The sequence below is a fragment of the Sinocyclocheilus grahami genome, unplaced genomic scaffold, assembly GCF_001515645.1.
Source record: "Sinocyclocheilus grahami isolate Dianchi unplaced genomic scaffold, SAMN03320097.WGS_v1.1 scaffold415.1, whole genome shotgun sequence".
NCBI lineage: Eukaryota > Metazoa > Chordata > Actinopteri > Cypriniformes > Cyprinidae > Sinocyclocheilus > Sinocyclocheilus grahami.
In genome coordinates this window covers 261,028-280,101 of record NW_015505594.1, presented here as the reverse complement: position 1 = coordinate 280,101, position 19,074 = coordinate 261,028, and the positions used below count along the sequence as shown (strand labels likewise).

Sequence of the window (19,074 nt, the reverse complement as noted above, 5' to 3'; positions counted from 1 at the left end):
GGCCTACTGTGATTTATTCCAAAGTGACTTATATGATGCATTTAATGTAAAATCATCTAAATGAAGCCTTTTAAAAGACAAGTATTCCCTGTGGTTCATGTTTGTGGCATGTGCCAGAAAGATGCTCAAGGAGACTGAGACGCGCTAAAGCAGTGCATTCTTTTGTTCTCTTTATTTTTCAAAGGCATGACATTTTGCAGTTATTTTGAACGTAATGTTACACAATTAAAAATATACATTTTACCATACAACTATAAATGACAGAGTATTAAGTTATTTCCCCTCGATGGGGAAAAAAAACCAAGTGAACATCAATCAGTACTCAATATTAATTTAAACTGCTTTAAATATGACTGCTGCTTATTTCCGGTGCACTTCAATACTGATCTGTGCTTGACTGTAGTCGCGTCTGTCTGCTTATTGAGTTTATTTAACTCCCTGCCATGCCCAGCTGATGCAAAGAATAGAATTTATATCTACACAGAAGAAAGCCCTGTCTAGACTCTGCCCCAGTATGAGTTGTATCCAGCTATTCATTAGCCTGTTTGTTTGATGAAAAAAGATTAAATGTAGTTGCAATAAATGTGTTAAGTATCCATACAACTGCAGCAGTGGAGGACTATTATTCTGCTGCGTGATACTGTGGAAGAACTGATGATGGCATGGTTTGATATTCGGCTGACCAATCAGCAGAAAGGGGTGTTTAATTCCCGCCCACATGTAGAAATCGAATATTCAAGCTGTTTATTCATTTTTCCACCCATGAACAAAAAACGAAAATTTAAGCTGAATTCTTGTTTTTCGTTTTCTGGATAAAAATGAAAAAAACAAAAAATGAGCCGTTTTCTCATTTTTCTACTTTCAATATTAAATCAAAAAACGAATGATCGAATGATACACGGATTCAACTGCTCACAATTTCAAATATTAGAGGGCAAGTGAGATTCAACATTGAATGAACTGGAACAGGTCTTGTACCAAAAGAGTGTTAAGCACAGAGCTGAAAACATTCACTTAGTTCACATAAAACATGAAAATATGTATATGTGTGTGTGTATGTTTTGTATTGTTTTTTCTCAATGAAGTCTGGTACGGGGCTGGTACCCCCCTGGTATCTGGTTTCCCTTGTTCCATCTGTGGTTGTGTGTGCGGCTCAAGGATCGGACTCGACGCCCACGAGAAGTGGCACCAGCGGCAACATCGCTGAACACCCCCCTCCCACTCCCATCTTTTCCCATTTTTCTCAATGAAGTCCAGTGTTGTTGGGCTCTATTAACTCATGGACTAAAACAGTTCAAACATTCTTCTAAATATCTTATTTTCTGTCCCAAAGAAGAAATAAAATCATATAGGTTTGGAACGACATGAGGATGAGTAAATGATTTTTCATGATTAATTATCATTAATTATCCCTTTAAGTCATACATATTTCATATATTTGCCCTCCTATGCTTCTAAGAAGTTGTTTTGAGGGACTTGTCCAAGCAGCAGGATTTACTTCAGTGCTTGTAAATCTGCACTAAGGCAGATTAAACCGAGGTGTGCTTCATTAATGAAGTCTTGAGCTTTCTGTTATGAAGGATGAAGAATGGTTTGAATAGTGATGGCTGACTCTTCAGAAGAAAGACCAGACCACCACTCAGACTCTCTTATACCGCTTTTGTCCTGAAACCCCCTAAGGCTATGCGTGTGCAAAGCTCACTAGATATTAAGGGTCCCATCCTGTCACATGAAACCCAAACAATCAAGCATGTAATGCGGTGCACTGTTCAATTTGTATGGCTGTGTATTGCACAGGCCAGGTCATCACCATGGTTACTTCACATTCCACTATGTCACTTTTATTAAAGCAGTCATCATTCAATTGTTACGACCCTGACCCGGCTGTACGCCTCAAATTGGCACAACATGGGGGTCTGAAAATGAACACTCGCCAAGAGCCAATGTGCATAAAAATCTGGTTCTGGTTGATATTATTATTAACTTTATTAGGAAGAGGATGGCCTGTGCTGTGTCAAAATCCGCAATAGTAAAATAATCACATTGTTTTCAGGACAAATAAATATGATAAATAAAATACCTACAACATGATCCTGGATCAACATCCTTTGTTGGTCCTGGAGCAACATTCCTATCAACCAATCATCACATCCCTAAACCCTAAAATCAGAAGCCAGTGATTGGTTCACAGGAGGCTTGTTTCAACAACAACAACAACAGCAGCAACAAAGGATGCTGACACAGAAACATTACAGTCATATTCATGGGCTGGTTCCTTTGCTCCAGAAGATCCATGAATCCTAAGCCGGCTTTTGTTTATGCAGCTCAATAAATGCGAGATGAAAGGCACGTGCTCGTGATAATACAGCAAAAGCTCGTACTGACGCACGAGGAGGGATAGGCGATAAGAAGCGCGACATAGCGGCAAAATAAGAAATAATAAGTCAAATACATTACTACAAAAACGGAAAGATTGCGAAGTATTCGATGCCGTTTAATTTGCAATAACGACGAGGAAATGATGTTAACGCGCAATGAAATGTGTGATCCTTCCTCTTTCAGCAGCTACTATATGCCATATAGCGCCACATGGAAACGAGACAATTATAACAATTTTGTATATACTTTAATTGAGGATTTAGCTTGAAATCACACGGTTCGTGTTGGAAATGGATTAAACAAGACAAAGAGCATCAGTATCTGTTGTAGTAATGTTTGAAGCAGTGTTCATAGAGAAAGAAAAACACATGAAAGCCAACGCGTTCATTGGATTAAGCTGTTCTGCATTGAAACAAAGCACCGTAAAACAGGATAAAGGGCATATTGCCTTCACAAAGACATTCTGAGACCTGCTCCTGATGATGGACAGGACAGAACGCCTTCATTTCATTCATCATGTTGTACAACTTAACTGTCAAAGACAGAACAAGCGAAGGCAGCACATTAAAGTATAATCTCATACCTCCTCGATATTGTAGGCGGAATTTCGGCAACTTGTCATTTTGGTGTAGAAGGACGAGGTAGTGGGAGAGCTGTAGTCCTCCAAAGTCTCCGCGATAAAATCGTCCACCGATATAAACTCGGGCATTTTGGAGGAAAATTAAGAAAATGCTAATTATAAAAGAAATGTTTCACAGCAAGCACATTAAAAAGGTTGATACTGTTGGTGAGGAAGTAGCTAGAAAAATGTCAAGCTGTTTGAAAAGTTAAGACAGCAGGAAAGTAAAGTGCAGCAGTGTATGTTTGGCTATAGTGGCGAAAGCTCATAAAGAGGAAACAGGACGGTTGTAGTGTCAGTCTAGCGCTGACTGTTCGATAGTACGCATGCGCAGTCGGCCGATGGTCTCCACAAGGCACATCAGCGGCTGCGGTGGCTGATAGTGGTGAAACTATTATAGGCATCCATTGTGGTCAGTATACAGGTGCATCTCAATAAATTAGAATGTCGAGGAAAAGTTCATTTATTTCAGTAATTCAACTCAGTTCAACTTAAATACACGAGTTTCACAATTTGAGTTGAATTACTGAAATAAATGAACTTTTCCACGACATTCTAATTTATTGAGATGCACCTGTATTATCCGGTAGTGGTGATGGCTTTTTCAAGTGCATTCTGAAAACAAATAATGACACCAGGGTTGCATAAACAGCCACTATGTTAAGACTGTGTCTTAATAAATGCAGATAACCAAGTGGCAGTCAGTCTTACCTTCAGATTAAAATTAGACCAATCTACCTTTTTATGTAACTGACTTTACAAAGTTATGTCCAGTCTTAACTTTTAAGACTAGTCTAAGTAGGCTAGTTTATGCAAACGGCACCAGATATTTTATCTAAGATATTTTTTCTGTAATGTATTGAATCTCATCTAGTCTCTTAGTTTAATTGCTATGCCGTAACTAATTATGTAAATTAATAATGGACAATAAATAATCATTTAAGGTCAAATATTTTTTTTTCATTTGATTTACAGTACAAACATGTGCAGAGAAATCAATAAAGTGTGCATTAGGGCAATTTTCTCAATGTTATTATTCATCTGTGCAAATAAATAAGAGTTATCAGACTGTATTAATGATGCCAAAACATCGAAATGGTGGGGATTTTGATTCATGAGTCGAATCTTTTGAATCATTTTGTTCAACGATTCATTCGGTGAACTCTTTTTGCAGTTCACGCTGCGCAAGTATGTGGCGACAAGTGTCTTTTTGATTCGTTCAGATTCAACAGCACTGACTTGTTCGGTGAAGGGTGTATTAGTTCAGTTGGCTCTTTGTAATAGAAACGTGAACAATCCACTGAATTAAATGATTCATTCACGAACAAAACAGCTAATATTTAAGCAAGAGCAACAGAAAACTAAAAACATGTCTAAGGGGGGACTATAGTCACACACTGCCTGCCTTTTAGTTTGAGAGTGTAGAAAAGTGCATAACATAACGCATCAATAATAAAGACTGGAAATCACCTATCCCAGCTGATTATAGAGTTTCACTCAGTCAGCTGCGGGCTCCCTTCTACCCAAGACAGCCCAAACCAGCAGAGAGCCTGTGACCCCTGCTGCACATTTCCAAGCTGTCTAACTCAGATTGTGGTGGCTGGATGCCTAATGCCCACGCACTGTAAAAATATATAGGCCTTTTAAGGTGACCACACTGAAAACAAACAAATTCATTCGAAAAAAGTCTAATGTTGTCCAAATATTGCAAAGTGATTAAATTTGAAGTTTATTATTAATTGGGACAAAACCATAATAAACAGAAAGTTATTTTGTAACAATTTGAAACGTCTTTACATTTAAAAGTCATTTTTGATCAATTTAATGCATCCTTGCTGAATAAAAATATCAATTTCTTTAAAAAACTTACTACCCTAAAACGTTTGAACATTAGTGTACATTGAATCATAAAGCATTAAACTGCACTGAATTTATTGACAGGCAGTTGCTTGTTAAAATCGTATTCCATTTATTATTGCTTATGTCTTTTCCATTAAAAGCATTAAAATCTATGTGTATCATTATTTCCCCAGTTGATTCATAAATTTCTCAGTTTACACCTTCTCATCCGTTGACAATAAGCTGGCTGATGTGTGTAGGCAGAGTGTAGAGGATGAGGAAGAGGAAGAGCACCAGGATAACCAAAATGATCAAAGCAATGATGTACTTCTTGTACTTCTTCCAGATAAAGAACACAAAGGTCTTCAACGGGTTCACAAACCAGTTGAAGGATGTCTTGGGGCGGCTTAAGGGGACAAAAACATATTTATGTAGCACATTTTTAGAGACACCCAATAAAAATAAAAAGATGCAAACTGATATGAAGATATATATTATGCACAGATAGCTTTAGTCCCTTACTTTGGTTTGTCCAGAGGTTCAGGTTCTTTGCGTGCTATTCCCACAGGGTTCTTCTCAGCTTCTTCAGCTGTCACTAGATGGAACTCTGCCTCTACTTTACCCTGAAAACCACATTAATGAATGAAAAGTCTGAGTCTACCTTTACAAAGTAAACAGGTGTGTTACCACATTCATTTTACTCAATGTTTGTGCATTGACAAAGTGCTTGTACCATTAGGAGGAAGGTGTTCCCACTGTTGTCCACAAACTGCAGATCTTCTGGTTTCATTTGGCTACGCTTGCTTGACTTCTTTTTCTTCTTCTTCTTGTTTTTCTTCTCTTGTTCTGCTTCCCTCTCCTCTCTCTCAATGTCCTCTTGGCTCTTTAGTTTGATGAGCGGCCACCAGCCTTTCATCCTCTTGCTGCGGAAGATGGAGAAGCGAGGGCCAGCCTTGTCTTTGGCCATCTTGATGCTGCATTGCTCGCATGATTTTGCTGCACGGACCATATCGCCGAGACGCAACTCTATGGATCCTGGCCACAACCGTTGGAAAGGAATTCATGTTTTTACTGACCAACTAGAAAATTTCACTAGATTTCATATATCTAGCCCTTGACTAGTAACTAAAACCACTAACCTAAGAAGTCATTGGAGCCGATGCGGTCATAATCCCAGACCTGCAGCACCAGAACAGCCGGCTGGCGGAATTCAGTCTCCTCAAGGGCGAATAGGGACTCCTTCTTCTTGTAGATGACCTCCTTCTCCGTAGGAAGATAGTCAAAGTGAAAGACAAAGCGCCAGTTGAAATTGCCTTCACCAGTGAGGGAATTAAAATGCACATCCGTCTCCTGTTTCTCATTTTCCAGACCTTTAATCCAGCTGGTGAATATAAAAATTATATATTTTTATTATAGACTGCCGTTCAAAAGTTTGGGGTCGGTAAGAATCTATTCTAATCTATAAGAATAAGAAGTCTATTATGCTCACCAAGGCTGTATTTATTTATAAAACACAGTAAAACAGTAATACTGTGAAATATTATTACTAATTAAAATAACTTTATTTAATATATAATATATTTTTATAACAAATATAATATATATTTAAAGTATTTTAAACTTTTAAAATGTCTGCACTGCCACTTTTGATTAACTGAATGCATCCATGCTGAATAAAAAGTTTAATTTCTTAAAAAAAAAAAAAAAAAAAAAAAAAAAAATATATATATATATATACACATATATACACATATATATTATTTTACATATATAAATTTTTTATGGAATATTATTATTGAATTTTATATGGAATAGAGAAGTTTAAAGCAGTATTAAAGAAACTTTAGTTCATTTCTTGTGTATCCTCACCCTTTAATGTAGATGTCACTTGATGGCTCTCCGGTGAAAGGATTGACATCATCCAGTACGACATCGTCAGTATTCCAGATGATCACACGCATCTCATAACTAGAAACATGGGGATACATTTTTCTTTCAGTACACAAACTCTGCACATCAGCAACTTAAGAGAGCTGTAGGAAGAAATCTTCAGATCTTTAATTCTCTACATGAAGTCTGTGATCTCCTGATTACCTCTCTGGAAGTCTAGGTTTGATATTAACAGGTGGTGGTGGAGGTACATCCACAGGAAACATGTCGATCCACATGTGAACATAACCCTGTCACGTCAAAGACATCAGAAAATATGTTGCAACTACATGGAGGACAATGGTACATCCCAATTTCCATACTTGTGTGTTACTCTATGCCATTTTTATTATAGTGTGATTAGTGTGCTCACTAAAAATTCCAAAAAGACAAAGTGAAACTTCAAATGCCCAGATGATGCACTTAATTAACCGAAGTGAACTGTTGCAGCTTTAATGACATTCTGGAATGAGACAGGCTATCAGACTCTGATGTTGGATGTCAAAATAACCTTATATAATTCATATTTCAACTTATATACATAGTGCATAGAATAAGTGTATAGTGTACAGTGCATCATTTGGGACACAACTTAAATGATGGTTTGATCCAAGCTAAATGGCCTTGCCTAAGACTAATCAGTCACTGTGTGCGTGCGATTGAGTCTGACCTGAGGGAGGCCTGGCTTTTCCGCATTAAGCAGTGAGCGGACCTCCACATGCTCAGGAACCAGAGGACACGCTCCCTCACTGAACTCTCTCATATCCTTCCAGCGCTGCAGGACACTCAGAGCTTTATGCTCATCCAGCTCTGCATAGTCTTCCTCTGTCTTCTTATTCTTCTTCAGCAACTCTGCAGCACCAAAGTCTCATATTAATAAACAGGTACGCCATACATGGTCTGTCATCAGACCTCAATCTAGTTGAAAAAGCTAAAGAGTACATGTATATGTATATATATATTTCTGTCATGACAACTCTCGGAGGTATTGGCATGGTTATGTTCATGACAATGTTAATGTATTTGGTCTTGGTGGGATAGATCTGCTACGCTGCTGCTGCAGCTGTGGCAGAGCAAGTACCGAGACTTGCTACTGCCAATACATCCACAATATGCTGCTGTGAGCATGTAAGAAATATTGCTGCAGTATATATATATATATATATATATATATATATATATATTCAAAAACAAAATTAAAAAAATATAGAATATAGAATATTTCACAAATTCATATGACCAATTTGTAGAAATTTGCTTGCATTTTGACAAAAAAAAAAGACAAATATCGCAGTTCAGTGCCATGAAACAATAAAAGGATGTGGATATTTTTTGTATCTGTTTCGAGCCAAACTCTTTTTTTTCATTTGGACAACAGAGGACACAAAATTACTCTTTGTATTACATGAAGGTGCTTTATAATCTTTATTTTATATTAATAAAATTGTATTTCCACCTTCTGGAAAAGCCTCATTGGGAACCTTGAAGATCTTGTTGAGAACTTTAATTTCAGACTCTCTGTACTCTGGAGGTGAAATCCCATTTTTGCGGCAAAGCTCCAGTAATATCGCAGTGGGTTTCTTGGCATCTCTCCATTTATTATAGCCATCCCTGAAATCACAAGTCAGTCTAATATGATTTAACCTGCAGAGAGTCAAATGAAAATCCGGCCACAAAACAGCTTGATTTATCTCAGTCTCTTAAATTTGGCAGCTGCTAACAATCAACTGAGTCAACAGCTCTTCTAATATTAGCTTAAAGCAGTCGATGAGCTTTTGAGAAATTCTGATGATGATGTAGACAATAGACAGTAGTGGTTCACGACAAATATAATAATACTAATCGTCATTATAATCATTATCGCCACCATCATCACAGGCTAAAACCATTACCCACTTATCATAATGAAGGGCCAGGCCACACCCGGCGCGGTGGCGGCTGTAGAAACGGTTCTCCAGGTCCACGCGGGTCTCACCAATCAGGTCATCAGAGCCCACAAGGTCGTGGTCAAACACATACAGTGTGAGCTCTGTCTCCAGGGGGAAGGACACGGTCAATTCAAACACTCTGTGGGGAGATGAGAGCTCAGCATATCAAATCAGCAATCAAATCTGAGAACAATATAATAGATTAAGCCTCTTTAGCTCAAATCACGCTAAATAACTATAGTTTTCAGGCTGTCAATGTGCATGTGCCTTCAAGAGTAAAAAATACAGCCAAAGCCTCTATGAAAAACGTAATAAAATTTTTCATTCTTACAGCCGCCATACTGAATGTTGTGTTTTTTTCCATTCATTTTGTGAACAGACGGCACTTACTCTCCAAACACTGGGTTCAGTTGTTTGGGAATGTAGCGCTCTTTGCTGTCCATTTGCTGCTGCCCAACTTTCACCACCACATAGGGGTCTGCTTTTCCATTCGGGTCTGTGGGTGCCAGATTGGTTGCCTTGGGGTTCACAAGAAAAAAGCATAAACAGTTCAAATTCTGATTCAATGCACAGAAAATATAAGGGGAAATTATGAATCCATTTAAAACCATTTAACATTTTTCTAATTATTGTGTAATTTGATACATGCAGGACTATTTATCTGCAAAAAATGATAGGAGAAATCCGGCATACATCACAAGAGAGACAGAGAGAAGTCTGACGTTTCACTGGATAATCAAGTTATGAGGTCAAAAAATAAAAAGAGAGAAACACGCATGAATCAATCGTTCACAATAAGACCAATAACATGCATTTAGAAAATAGATAGTGTGAATTTCCATTTCATCTCAATTTTCCCTCATACATTTAAATAAATCTAAAATCTAAAATGTCCATGTCCACTCTTCTCTACTAACTGTGCAGAATTTGTCAATTGAAAAAAAAAAGGAATTTGTTTTGAACAACTGATACCCACTTTTACTACATATACCCTCACAAGGACTTTGATGGGTGCATTTTTGGGAATTCCATTAGTGATCTGACAGTCTGCATCCTCGTCTTCGGAAGCGATGGGGTACATCAGAAACGATCCCTGCAATGAAGCACAGCTCTGCTTTAACCCCAATTTTTTTCATGCATGCTGTCACACTGTTGATCCAATGCATGAGAGCTTAGCAAAATGCACATCTCACCTTGTATTTACCCATATATCTCGTACTTTCATCTTCCTCTTCATCTTCCAGACTGGATTTGCCTTTGTAGACAGTAAATATGTGCAACCAGTCCATGAACTGACTGAATTCGTTTTCTAGTTCAGACTTGTAAAGCTGGGGAATGAATTAAAAAAAAAAGAGAAAAAAATGTATATTGCAAATAATCCAAATAGTTTTAGATGGCCGAAGAGCAGAAATAAAACACTGTAATCACTCTATTGAAAGAAATAAAAGGATTGCAGTTTGAAGAACATTTCAAACCTGTATGGTGGCAATTTTCTTCCTCTTTGGAGCAGGCGGCTCTATTTCAATCACAGCGTCATCATCCTCTGCCTCTAGTGCTGACATGCTCAGTGGTGCTCCATCTGAAGAATGTGACATTACACTGATGCTTTGAAATACATTTAGTCCTAAGCATCCTAAAGCAGAAGATGTGGTCACTTAGGTCACACTAAAAATGTGTGCTCAAACCAAGTGGCATCCCCAAACATATCACACAATAACTTTTCTAATGCACAAATATGTTTTAGGGCCTCTGTCTGATTGGTTTTGTTCAGAGTTCTAAATTCGTTATTGTTGGTATGCTACTCCAAATACAGACACTGATCAATCTAGTGATATAAGTGATGTAAGTCTTTATGAATGAGTCATTGATTCATTCACTCTTCTGATTTGCTCAAAAACGCTGATTCATTTAAAATCAGAGTAGCAATTAAATCATGCTTGCATTTATAATACCTCCATCTTGTCCATCTTCCAAATCATCCTCTTTCTCCTCCTGAAGAAGAGATGGAAACAAGACTTTTACATGTTGAGAAAACCAATAAGACATATAGTTTAAACTGTCTATTATCAAAATAGGCTTAAGTGATCACCTGGTTTTCGAGTTCAGCCAGTGATGCATAATATTTAGACCACCAATCAAGCTCCTCCTTTTCTGGCGGCTCCTCCTCTAACTCCTCCGCTTTTTTAATCACCTTTTTGATTGGAGACTGAAAACGCAGTTTTCCACAATACATTAATTAAAAAAATTTAATTAATTTACTCGTTCCGAACCCTGAATTTGTGAACAGGCCTTAACAATCTGCACATGAACACAGATTTTTAAAAGCCAAATGCACACACTCAGGATTGAAAGCATCCCATTGGGATGTCAGCAGGGGTCTTGGCTATGCAGTGGCTGCCCAATTAATCAGAGTGATCTAACAGCAGGAGCTCAAACTGCCACAGGAACATCCTTCACTGTGCTCAACAAACCAGCAGATTCACACCATAATCAACAGGTTAATGGGTGCAAAGTGCTTCACATTTAATAACAGCAGACTGTGGATGGGTAAAAACATGTGCACCAAGTACTCATTAGGAGCTATTTCAAACATCCCAAAGCAGCCAACTAACGTCACTGCACCCAGGCTAGATACCCCACGACCACATTTTTTTATTCAGCCACATGCTGATTTGGGGTTTATGTGTATCAGTATGTGGCTGAATAAAAGTGTTTGCAAAACCTCTGAGAAACTGGTGGCAGATACCATTTTTAAACTGTTTCACACATATGGAGAGCAGCCATTTGAGGAACACTGAAGATAGTGTTCATTCTTATGGACTGAAAAATAAAGACAGTGAAACTTACCATGACTATGTTAAGAGGGTTAATAGGAATTTTGCTATGCTTCAGAGGAAGTCCTCCCAAATCCATGGTGATCACTGTAGTTAGAGGAGTGGTCTTCTGGGGAGGCTTCTTCTCTAAAACTGTGGACGAATGTTTAGGAATGTTCTTTATTAAAATATATTAAAAGCTACAGTGTACAACAGTGACCACTTTTAGATGTGCAAAAATACTGATATTATTCGAAATGTGGTTTAGACTCTTGATTAAAATACTTTGGGATTTGGGGTCAGTACAGTTTAAATAAAGTCCCTCATGCTCAACAAGGCTGCATTTATTTGATTAATAATAGTAAAAACAGTATTATTCTGAAATATTATTACAACTTACATGTAATGTGATCATGTTATTTAAAGCAACCACTGTTCAATGGACAGGGCCAAATGAATGCAATTATGAATGCAAAAGGCGGTTGCTTTGAATAAAAACTTATTTTTGGATCAATCAGACTTTACAAACAATACAAGATTGCTGTAAGAGTTCTCATGAGCTTTCATTTTGCAATTCATTGGAAGTAATTATCGTGTGTTGCTGTCAAGAGCACGAATGAGAAATGAGTTAATTGAATTCATGTGCAAAATACTCATTTAACCAAACAAGTGCTATCTTCTAAAGTATTTTTCAAAAACTTTAACATATAAGTGTGGTCAGAGTCTTTTCTCATTTCAACAAAGTGTCATGCCATCCTAGTTTATAAAGAAAGAGAATGTGGTGCACTTTTGAATGTAAATTATTTATGTACACATATCAGGACAGCAGATGCTTTATATTTGGCCTTTAAACCACAAACATATGAGTTATAGAAAGTGCCATACCCTCAGGCTCCTCCTCCTCATCTTTCCACTCCTCTTGGTCCCTGGGACCAAACTGCACAAGGTTTTGGACCACGTGAGTTCCCACCAGGACCAGCCTCCCGAAAGCCCTCTGCTCCATTACGAAGATAGTAAGAGGAGGATGCAGGTAGACAAGCTCTGGAAGTTCCTGAGGACACATGACCAGTTATGAGTTACTGTGCAATTATGATAATAAAAATCAAACATTTAATTTTTAAAAGTATAAAAAGTAATAAAAAGTTGAATAAGACCTTAAAGGGGTCATATGATGCGATTTCAAGTTTTCCTTTCTCTTTGGAGTGTTACAAGCTGATTGTGCATAGATAAGATCCCTGAAGTTGCAAAGACTAAAGTCTCAAAACCAAAGAGATATACTTTATCAAAGTTAAGACTCTGGCACGCCCCCCTAAAACGGCTCGTTCTAACATGCCCCCACATATCTACCTCACTATGTGGAAATATTAGCATAATGTGCCCAAATGTGCATACAAAGAAATAAGGCGTGGTTTCAGTAACCACCGTTAGTGTTGAAGCAGCCATGTCAGGGAGACGCTGTGTATTTCTAGGCGAAAGCAAAAGCACTTTATTTGGCCTTCCGAAAGTAGATGCATTAAGATTACTTACAACAGAACAGCAATGCATTTTATGGACGACCGTTTCGTGAACCTAGGAGAGGAGGTAATTCTGATTTTGCTATGACAATCTGGCGCTTCTGAATCAGCTACTGTTTTGTTATTGGTTTAAGTATTTGCTATTGACTGTTCAAATGCGGAGTTTTGCGCAGTGTGTGTGTGTGTGTGCGCGAGAGAGAGAGAGAGAGAGCGCGCGAGAGAGAGGGGGGGGGTCACATCACAAACACATACCAGCTTCATCACTGTGTCTGTCACGCGACTCTGTTCCCCTTTCGGGCTCTGTCTTTACATTTATTTTGAAAGATGAAGCTTGCGTTTATGGTAATGGGCGTTACATTTCCGACGAGTGCTTGTGGGGTTCGGCCAATCACAATGCACTGGGTCAGCTAGCCTATCAGAGCAGACTGCGCTTGTCGGAAGGAGGGACTTTGTAGAAAACTAAGCGTTTGAGAGAGGCGGGGCATAGAGGACTTACAATAATGTACAGTATTTTAAAAATAATGTGTTTTTTGACATTAAAGCATGTCAACATATTCTGTAACACCAAATACACAAAATAATGATCTTTAAAAAAGCATCATATGACCCCTTTAAATATCAAATTTAACATGTACTGACTACATACAGTATTGTGTGATGAATCATTCTAAGGAAGACATCAGACTCAACAGCAGCCTGAATCTCACCTGCTTTGCTTTTTAACTTAGTAATTCTGAGACAGGATATGTGATCAAAGCTTGTATGGGAAGTATGTTCTCAACACAGTTCTTGAGATAAGGTCTAATACTTTGAAAAGAGGAAGTCTTACAACATCAAAGTGTTTAACCACATCATTGAAGTTGGGATTCAGCTTGTAGCTCTGAATTTCCTCCGACTCGATCATCTGGCCCGCACACTCAATCCTCACTTGAGGCCGCTCCACTTCAAACAGGTTGACCCTTTTCAGGTCCCTCAGGCCCCAGTACAACACCTGCCGTTTAAGGGTTTGAGTTCAAAACACTGTAGCCACATAGCAAACCAGTCAGCTGGTAAACTTGTGCAGTAGGTCAATACGTGCTGCTATTTTAAACGCTCTCTTGGGGGATGATTTATGGATCTGATAAATCAATCAGTTCTTTGGCATTTAAGACCTTAAAATGTTGATGTTAAATAAAACTCTTGCGATTTTGATTCAGTTTATATCTGTAAAAGGTTGTACCTCTATTCTATATTTCCTGAGCACAGGGCGAACACCCTCAGGGATGATATAATAGCATTCTTCTTCAATGTACTGTGGTTCCTTGGGGTCAACATCCAGAGGCAGAGCTGGCTGAGATGGATTCAGAGCACACAAACGTGACATTTAAAAGGCATATTTTAAGACTTTCTGTTATAGATAGAGGTGGAGGTGAATTTAGACAGCAGGATTGGCTACAAGCACTGATCTATAACAGAGTAGCTACAAGTCGTCTTTAACGTAAGGTAAAACCAGTACAACTGGTTTCAACATTAATAATAATAGGAAATGTTGCTTAAACACCAAATCAGCATATTAGAATTATTTCTCAAAGATTTTGTGAAATCCAGCTTTACCATCACAGTAATACATTGCATTTTCAGTTATTTGTGTACAGTACGTTGTAATATTTCACATATTACAGTTTTTACTGTATTTTGGATCAAATAAATGCAGCCTTGGTGGACATAAGAGACTACTTTCAAAATATTTGAATATATATCCTTCTATTTATTCAGATGTATAAAGCTGTTCTCTAACAGACAAATGAATGCTTTAAGCCATGTCTATACATGTTTTAAGCTAGACTGTCTACTCCCTGTCTTTTGCAGTGAAATTCATAAGAAAAACAGGAGTCTCACCTCTCCAAAGCTTGAGTAATCCAACTCGATGAGCTCAAGAGCTGCCAGAATTTCACCAGCTTTGCTCTTGCCTTTTGTGATCTCAAAAAACTGCAGCTGGGGTTTTTTATATGGCTCTTCCACAAACTTCAACTCCGGCTTTGCAAATGCAGAACCAAGGGCTTGTGGACTGCCCTGTTGTAACATTCAAATGTACCACAAAAAGCTATTACATATATTACATTGTATAATAAACATTCATAGGTGTGACTTTTAGTATTCTAGACTATTAATCGACATTACATATAGTCTTACTGTAAATAGTATACAAGTACACTTTCTAAACAGGAATAATCAATATGCTATAACATTAACATTGCACTTGAAAACATGGTCCATCTTTATTTTTTTTATTTAAAAATGTTCTTACCAATGTTAGAAGAACCAAACCTATGCTATTGTTTGAGCATGGTTTTTTAAAGGGGTATTTACATTTGATTCATAGCTTATATCATTCCAAAACAGTTAACGCATTAAAAACTATCACTCACTAGTTTGTTGTAGTCATAGACTTTGATGATGACCAGAGGAGGGTCTTCTCTGTACTCATCCTTACTGCCCTCCATCAGAACCTGATCATAAAGGAGTAACTCAGACCACGTCGGGGACAGAGTTTCTTCCATCACCTGCAAAGAATAAAATTTTTTAAAAGTCTCTGAGACACAAAATTGTTATCAATAAAGATTGAAAGGCTCATCTCAATGCCCATTCAGATCCAACTGCATTTACATTTAGTCACTTAGCAGACGCTTTTATCCAAAGCGACTTACAAATGAGGACAATAGAAGCAATCAAACCAACAAAAGAGCAACAATATGTAAGTGCAAATGACAAGTCTCGCTTAGCCTAACGCAGTACACGTAGCAAGGTATTTTTATACACACTCACACAAAGAAAAACAAGTAGATAAAATAGAAAGCTAGTGTTTTTTTTTAATAAAAAAGAAGATAAATAGATAAAGTAGAATTAAAATAGAATAGAAAGTGCGAGTTAGAGGGTCAAATAAAGGTGGAACAGGTGTGTTTTTAGTCATTTCTTGAAGATGGCTAAGGACTCAGGTGCTCGGATTGAGTTGGGCAGGTCATTCTACCAAGAGGGAACAGTTAATGATAAAGTCTGTGAAAGTCATTTTGTGCCTCTTTGAGATGGCACAATAATGCATCGTTCACTTGCAGAACGCAAGCTTCTAGAGGGCACTTCTAGCATTAGCTACCATTTAATGGACTTGTCATAAATGGCCAATAAATCCAATGTGAATAAATGTTAGTTTGCATATAGTGCTTTTCCTAACCAGTGCTTTTTATTGGGGACAGAGAATAAAATTAACTTGTGTGTTAATATATGTGAGACCCACCCGTGTGACCTGACACTGTGTGCTGAACACAACCTTGGCAAACGGGTCGGAGAGTCCATTGTCATCGGCTGCAATAATGCCACGCGCTTGATAAATGTGAGCACGTAGCTGGAAATAACGACTGTCTGGATAAAAGGACAAAAGGAAGGACTGTAATTTTCATGAAAAAAAATTCAAATGTCATCCAAATTAAAATATATTGGTTTTCAAAGCTGTCCGAGACAAATTATGGAGAATATCAAGATGTTTGTATTGGCTAAAATGAATAAAATGAAAGCACCTTCTACTGCTAATTTGGTGGGAGGCATGTTACGAGGGACTGATGCACCAGAAGTCGCCTCTTCGTTAATGGGTCTAAACTCTGCTGGAAGGCTGGTGACACAGTTTTTTGCGTACTTTGTGATACCAAGCCACATATATACTTCCAGTTTGGCGAAAATTTCCCCCACTGGTCCTCCAGGGGTCTACAGAAAAAAGAATTAAAAAACAAAAATAAGCCACACATACAGTACTGTTCAAAAGTGGTCGGCAAGATTTTTTTAATGCATTTGAAAGTAGTCTCTTCAACCAAGACTGCATTCAAAAATACAGTAAAAACAATAACATTGTTAAATATTATTATAGCTTAAAATAACTGTTCTATTTTAATATATTATAAAATGGAATTTATTTCCGTGATGGTAAAGCTGAATTTTCAGCAGACATTATTCCAGTCTTCAGTGTCAAATGATCCTTCACAAATCTATCAAATAAGTTAATTTGGTGCTCACTAAACATTTCTTATTATAATCAGTGTAGAAAACAGCTGTTTCTGCTTATTATTTTTGTGTAAACCGCAATTCTTTTATGAATAGAAAGTTCGAACAGCATTTGTTTTAAGGAGAAATCTTTTGTAACAAATGTTTTTACTGTCACTTTTGCATTTAATGCGTCCTTTCTGTGTAAAAGTATTAATTTCTTTAAAAAAATAAAATAACAATCTCACTGATTGTATGCTGATGTATGTTTTTAAGCAACAACAAAAATCACAATAAACAAAAAAAATAATTTTCACTATCTAAGCTAGCTTGAGAACTGGATTGGACAGAACAAGATTTTGCAATAAGCAATATGAAGTATAGGAGTTCACCTTCATGTACACAGTAGTGATTTTCCCGCAGTCTTTCCCCTTCTCTTCCTCCACCAGTGAGAAGAGGATGGAGTGTGCAGGGATCCTGGCATAGGCCACTCGCCTTGCTCCACTCAACATCCACAAAAACACATCAGGCAGAGTGCTCTGAGGCTGCCACATGAGAACACAAACACACTTACATACAGTTCTGGTGGTAAAAAAACAACATGCATTTTTAGATATGTATTGAGGTACACAAGAAAACTCAGCAAATCTTGATGGCATTACTTCTATGGCCAGAAAGCGGAGCCTCTTTGCGATATTCTTGAGATCTGCTAGTCTGTCTTTAACCGTATTTCTGGTGACTCTCTTTCTCACTCTCAGGGCCTTCTTTGCCAGCAAAACCTGCAATTAATTTCACATTCACAATGAAGACTGTTAGTGGGTACAACCATATTATTCATCAGTGTACGTCTGTAATACCAAAATCAATACAGTCACTCACAATGTTCCTTTTGATGAGCCCCACACGGCACTTATCCAGGGTGTTTTGACGAGCATTCCTCTTCCTGTCTAAGTTACTGTTGTACTGCCTAAAAGCCGGTGAGAACAAGCTTTCTATTATCTATAATGTACTATGTACGAAACAGCTGTAGTAAGTGAAATACAGACTCAGTATAATAGTCATGCAAATGTGTCCTACTGGCAAGTGGAAAAGAATTCCAGCACGACATCCACCAAACGTTCTTTAGCCTTGATTTTTGATCTTTTCAACAGCATCTCCACTTCATCAATGCCATAATCCTTAAGGAATATAGGACACAAATCAAACTTAGAAAATTCGATTTTCTAACAATAAAGTCAAACAGATGCTGTTGGAATGACCATTATTTGTAATTCTGCTCATTAAAGACACAGTATTCAATTTCTGCTCAGTATCACTTGCCAGCCGGTCAGCCATCTTGGACAACCAGTTGCTGTTGTGGAATCGGAAGGTGTGATCCTCAAAGTAGCTCCACACAAAGATACATGGTTTCTCTCGGAATAAGGGAATGCAACTAAATGATCTGGATGGTAAAAATGATAAAGTTTGCTGCTATCCTTGCATAATCCTGCTGCACCCCACATAACGATAAACTGTCACCCTTGAGCAGTAGCCCTGAGATGGGTGGGTTTAGGGATCAGGGGGTAGAGAAGGGTAGGTTTAGGTATATGTAAGGTGGGTGGAGTTGGATCTGGATCCAACCTCGCCCCCTGGATCTTGTGTCCTGCAGTGAGTAGAATTGTCATTTTTTACCTGTCATATTCAGTGGGCTGTGGTCTCCTGGGTGGAGTGACGGATTTGTCTTGAGGGCCAGGGTTCAGAAGTTCATCTCTCTCTAGCTCGTCATCTGATTCCAACAGTGGCTGTCTGTCCTCAGCCAGATTCTCCTGACTACCTCTCTTGCTGGACTTCACCACATCTGCAGTTTTCCCATAATTCCCTGTGAAGCAGTGCTATGGTAACTAAATATAGCTAAAACTAAAAATATTTTTTTTTTATGTTTTTGTTAAACGAATAACTCTGAATAAATAATATATGAAAACCTTAAAAAAAAAAAGTATATATAATATAATATATATATATATATATATATATATATATATATATATATATATATATATAAATGT

General features: G+C 37.8%; 2 protein-coding genes across 4 annotated transcripts in view; both read right to left on the bottom strand.

Annotated features, from left to right (window-relative positions):
* The window catches only part of LOC107551123 (arf-GAP with SH3 domain, ANK repeat and PH domain-containing protein 2-like), a 37,367-nt gene extending 34,032 nt beyond the window's left edge, over positions 1-3,335 (bottom strand). For all 3 annotated transcript variants that reach the window (XM_016232617.1, XM_016232618.1, XM_016232619.1), the window contains exon 1: positions 2,963-3,335. In XM_016232617.1, the coding sequence (XP_016088103.1) occupies positions 2,963-3,088 (126 nt within the window). In that variant the 5' untranslated portion in view covers positions 3,089-3,335. The remainder of the gene's footprint in view (positions 1-2,962) is intronic.
* A 1,538-nt stretch (positions 3,336-4,873) lies between these two features.
* The window catches only part of LOC107551122 (fer-1-like protein 4), a 28,819-nt gene continuing 14,618 nt past the window's right edge, over positions 4,874-19,074 (bottom strand). The window contains exons 18-46 of the mRNA XM_016232616.1: positions 18,701-18,887; positions 18,350-18,470; positions 18,107-18,207; positions 17,909-17,996; positions 17,692-17,808; positions 17,422-17,574; positions 16,573-16,756; positions 16,293-16,417; positions 15,430-15,564; positions 14,900-15,073; positions 14,241-14,351; positions 13,851-14,012; positions 12,393-12,558; positions 11,542-11,660; positions 10,784-10,900; positions 10,647-10,686; positions 10,170-10,273; positions 9,888-10,022; positions 9,692-9,787; positions 9,085-9,212; positions 8,663-8,833; positions 8,223-8,377; positions 7,437-7,618; positions 6,932-7,017; positions 6,707-6,805; positions 5,977-6,218; positions 5,571-5,872; positions 5,360-5,460; positions 4,874-5,243 (exon numbers count right to left, since the gene is read on the bottom strand). Coding sequence (XP_016088102.1) covers positions 5,063-5,243; positions 5,360-5,460; positions 5,571-5,872; positions 5,977-6,218; positions 6,707-6,805; positions 6,932-7,017; positions 7,437-7,618; positions 8,223-8,377; positions 8,663-8,833; positions 9,085-9,212; positions 9,692-9,787; positions 9,888-10,022; positions 10,170-10,273; positions 10,647-10,686; positions 10,784-10,900; positions 11,542-11,660; positions 12,393-12,558; positions 13,851-14,012; positions 14,241-14,351; positions 14,900-15,073; positions 15,430-15,564; positions 16,293-16,417; positions 16,573-16,756; positions 17,422-17,574; positions 17,692-17,808; positions 17,909-17,996; positions 18,107-18,207; positions 18,350-18,470; positions 18,701-18,887 — 4,082 coding nt within the window. The 3' untranslated portion in view covers positions 4,874-5,062. The remainder of the gene's footprint in view (positions 5,244-5,359; positions 5,461-5,570; positions 5,873-5,976; positions 6,219-6,706; positions 6,806-6,931; positions 7,018-7,436; positions 7,619-8,222; positions 8,378-8,662; positions 8,834-9,084; positions 9,213-9,691; positions 9,788-9,887; positions 10,023-10,169; positions 10,274-10,646; positions 10,687-10,783; positions 10,901-11,541; positions 11,661-12,392; positions 12,559-13,850; positions 14,013-14,240; positions 14,352-14,899; positions 15,074-15,429; positions 15,565-16,292; positions 16,418-16,572; positions 16,757-17,421; positions 17,575-17,691; positions 17,809-17,908; positions 17,997-18,106; positions 18,208-18,349; positions 18,471-18,700; positions 18,888-19,074) is intronic.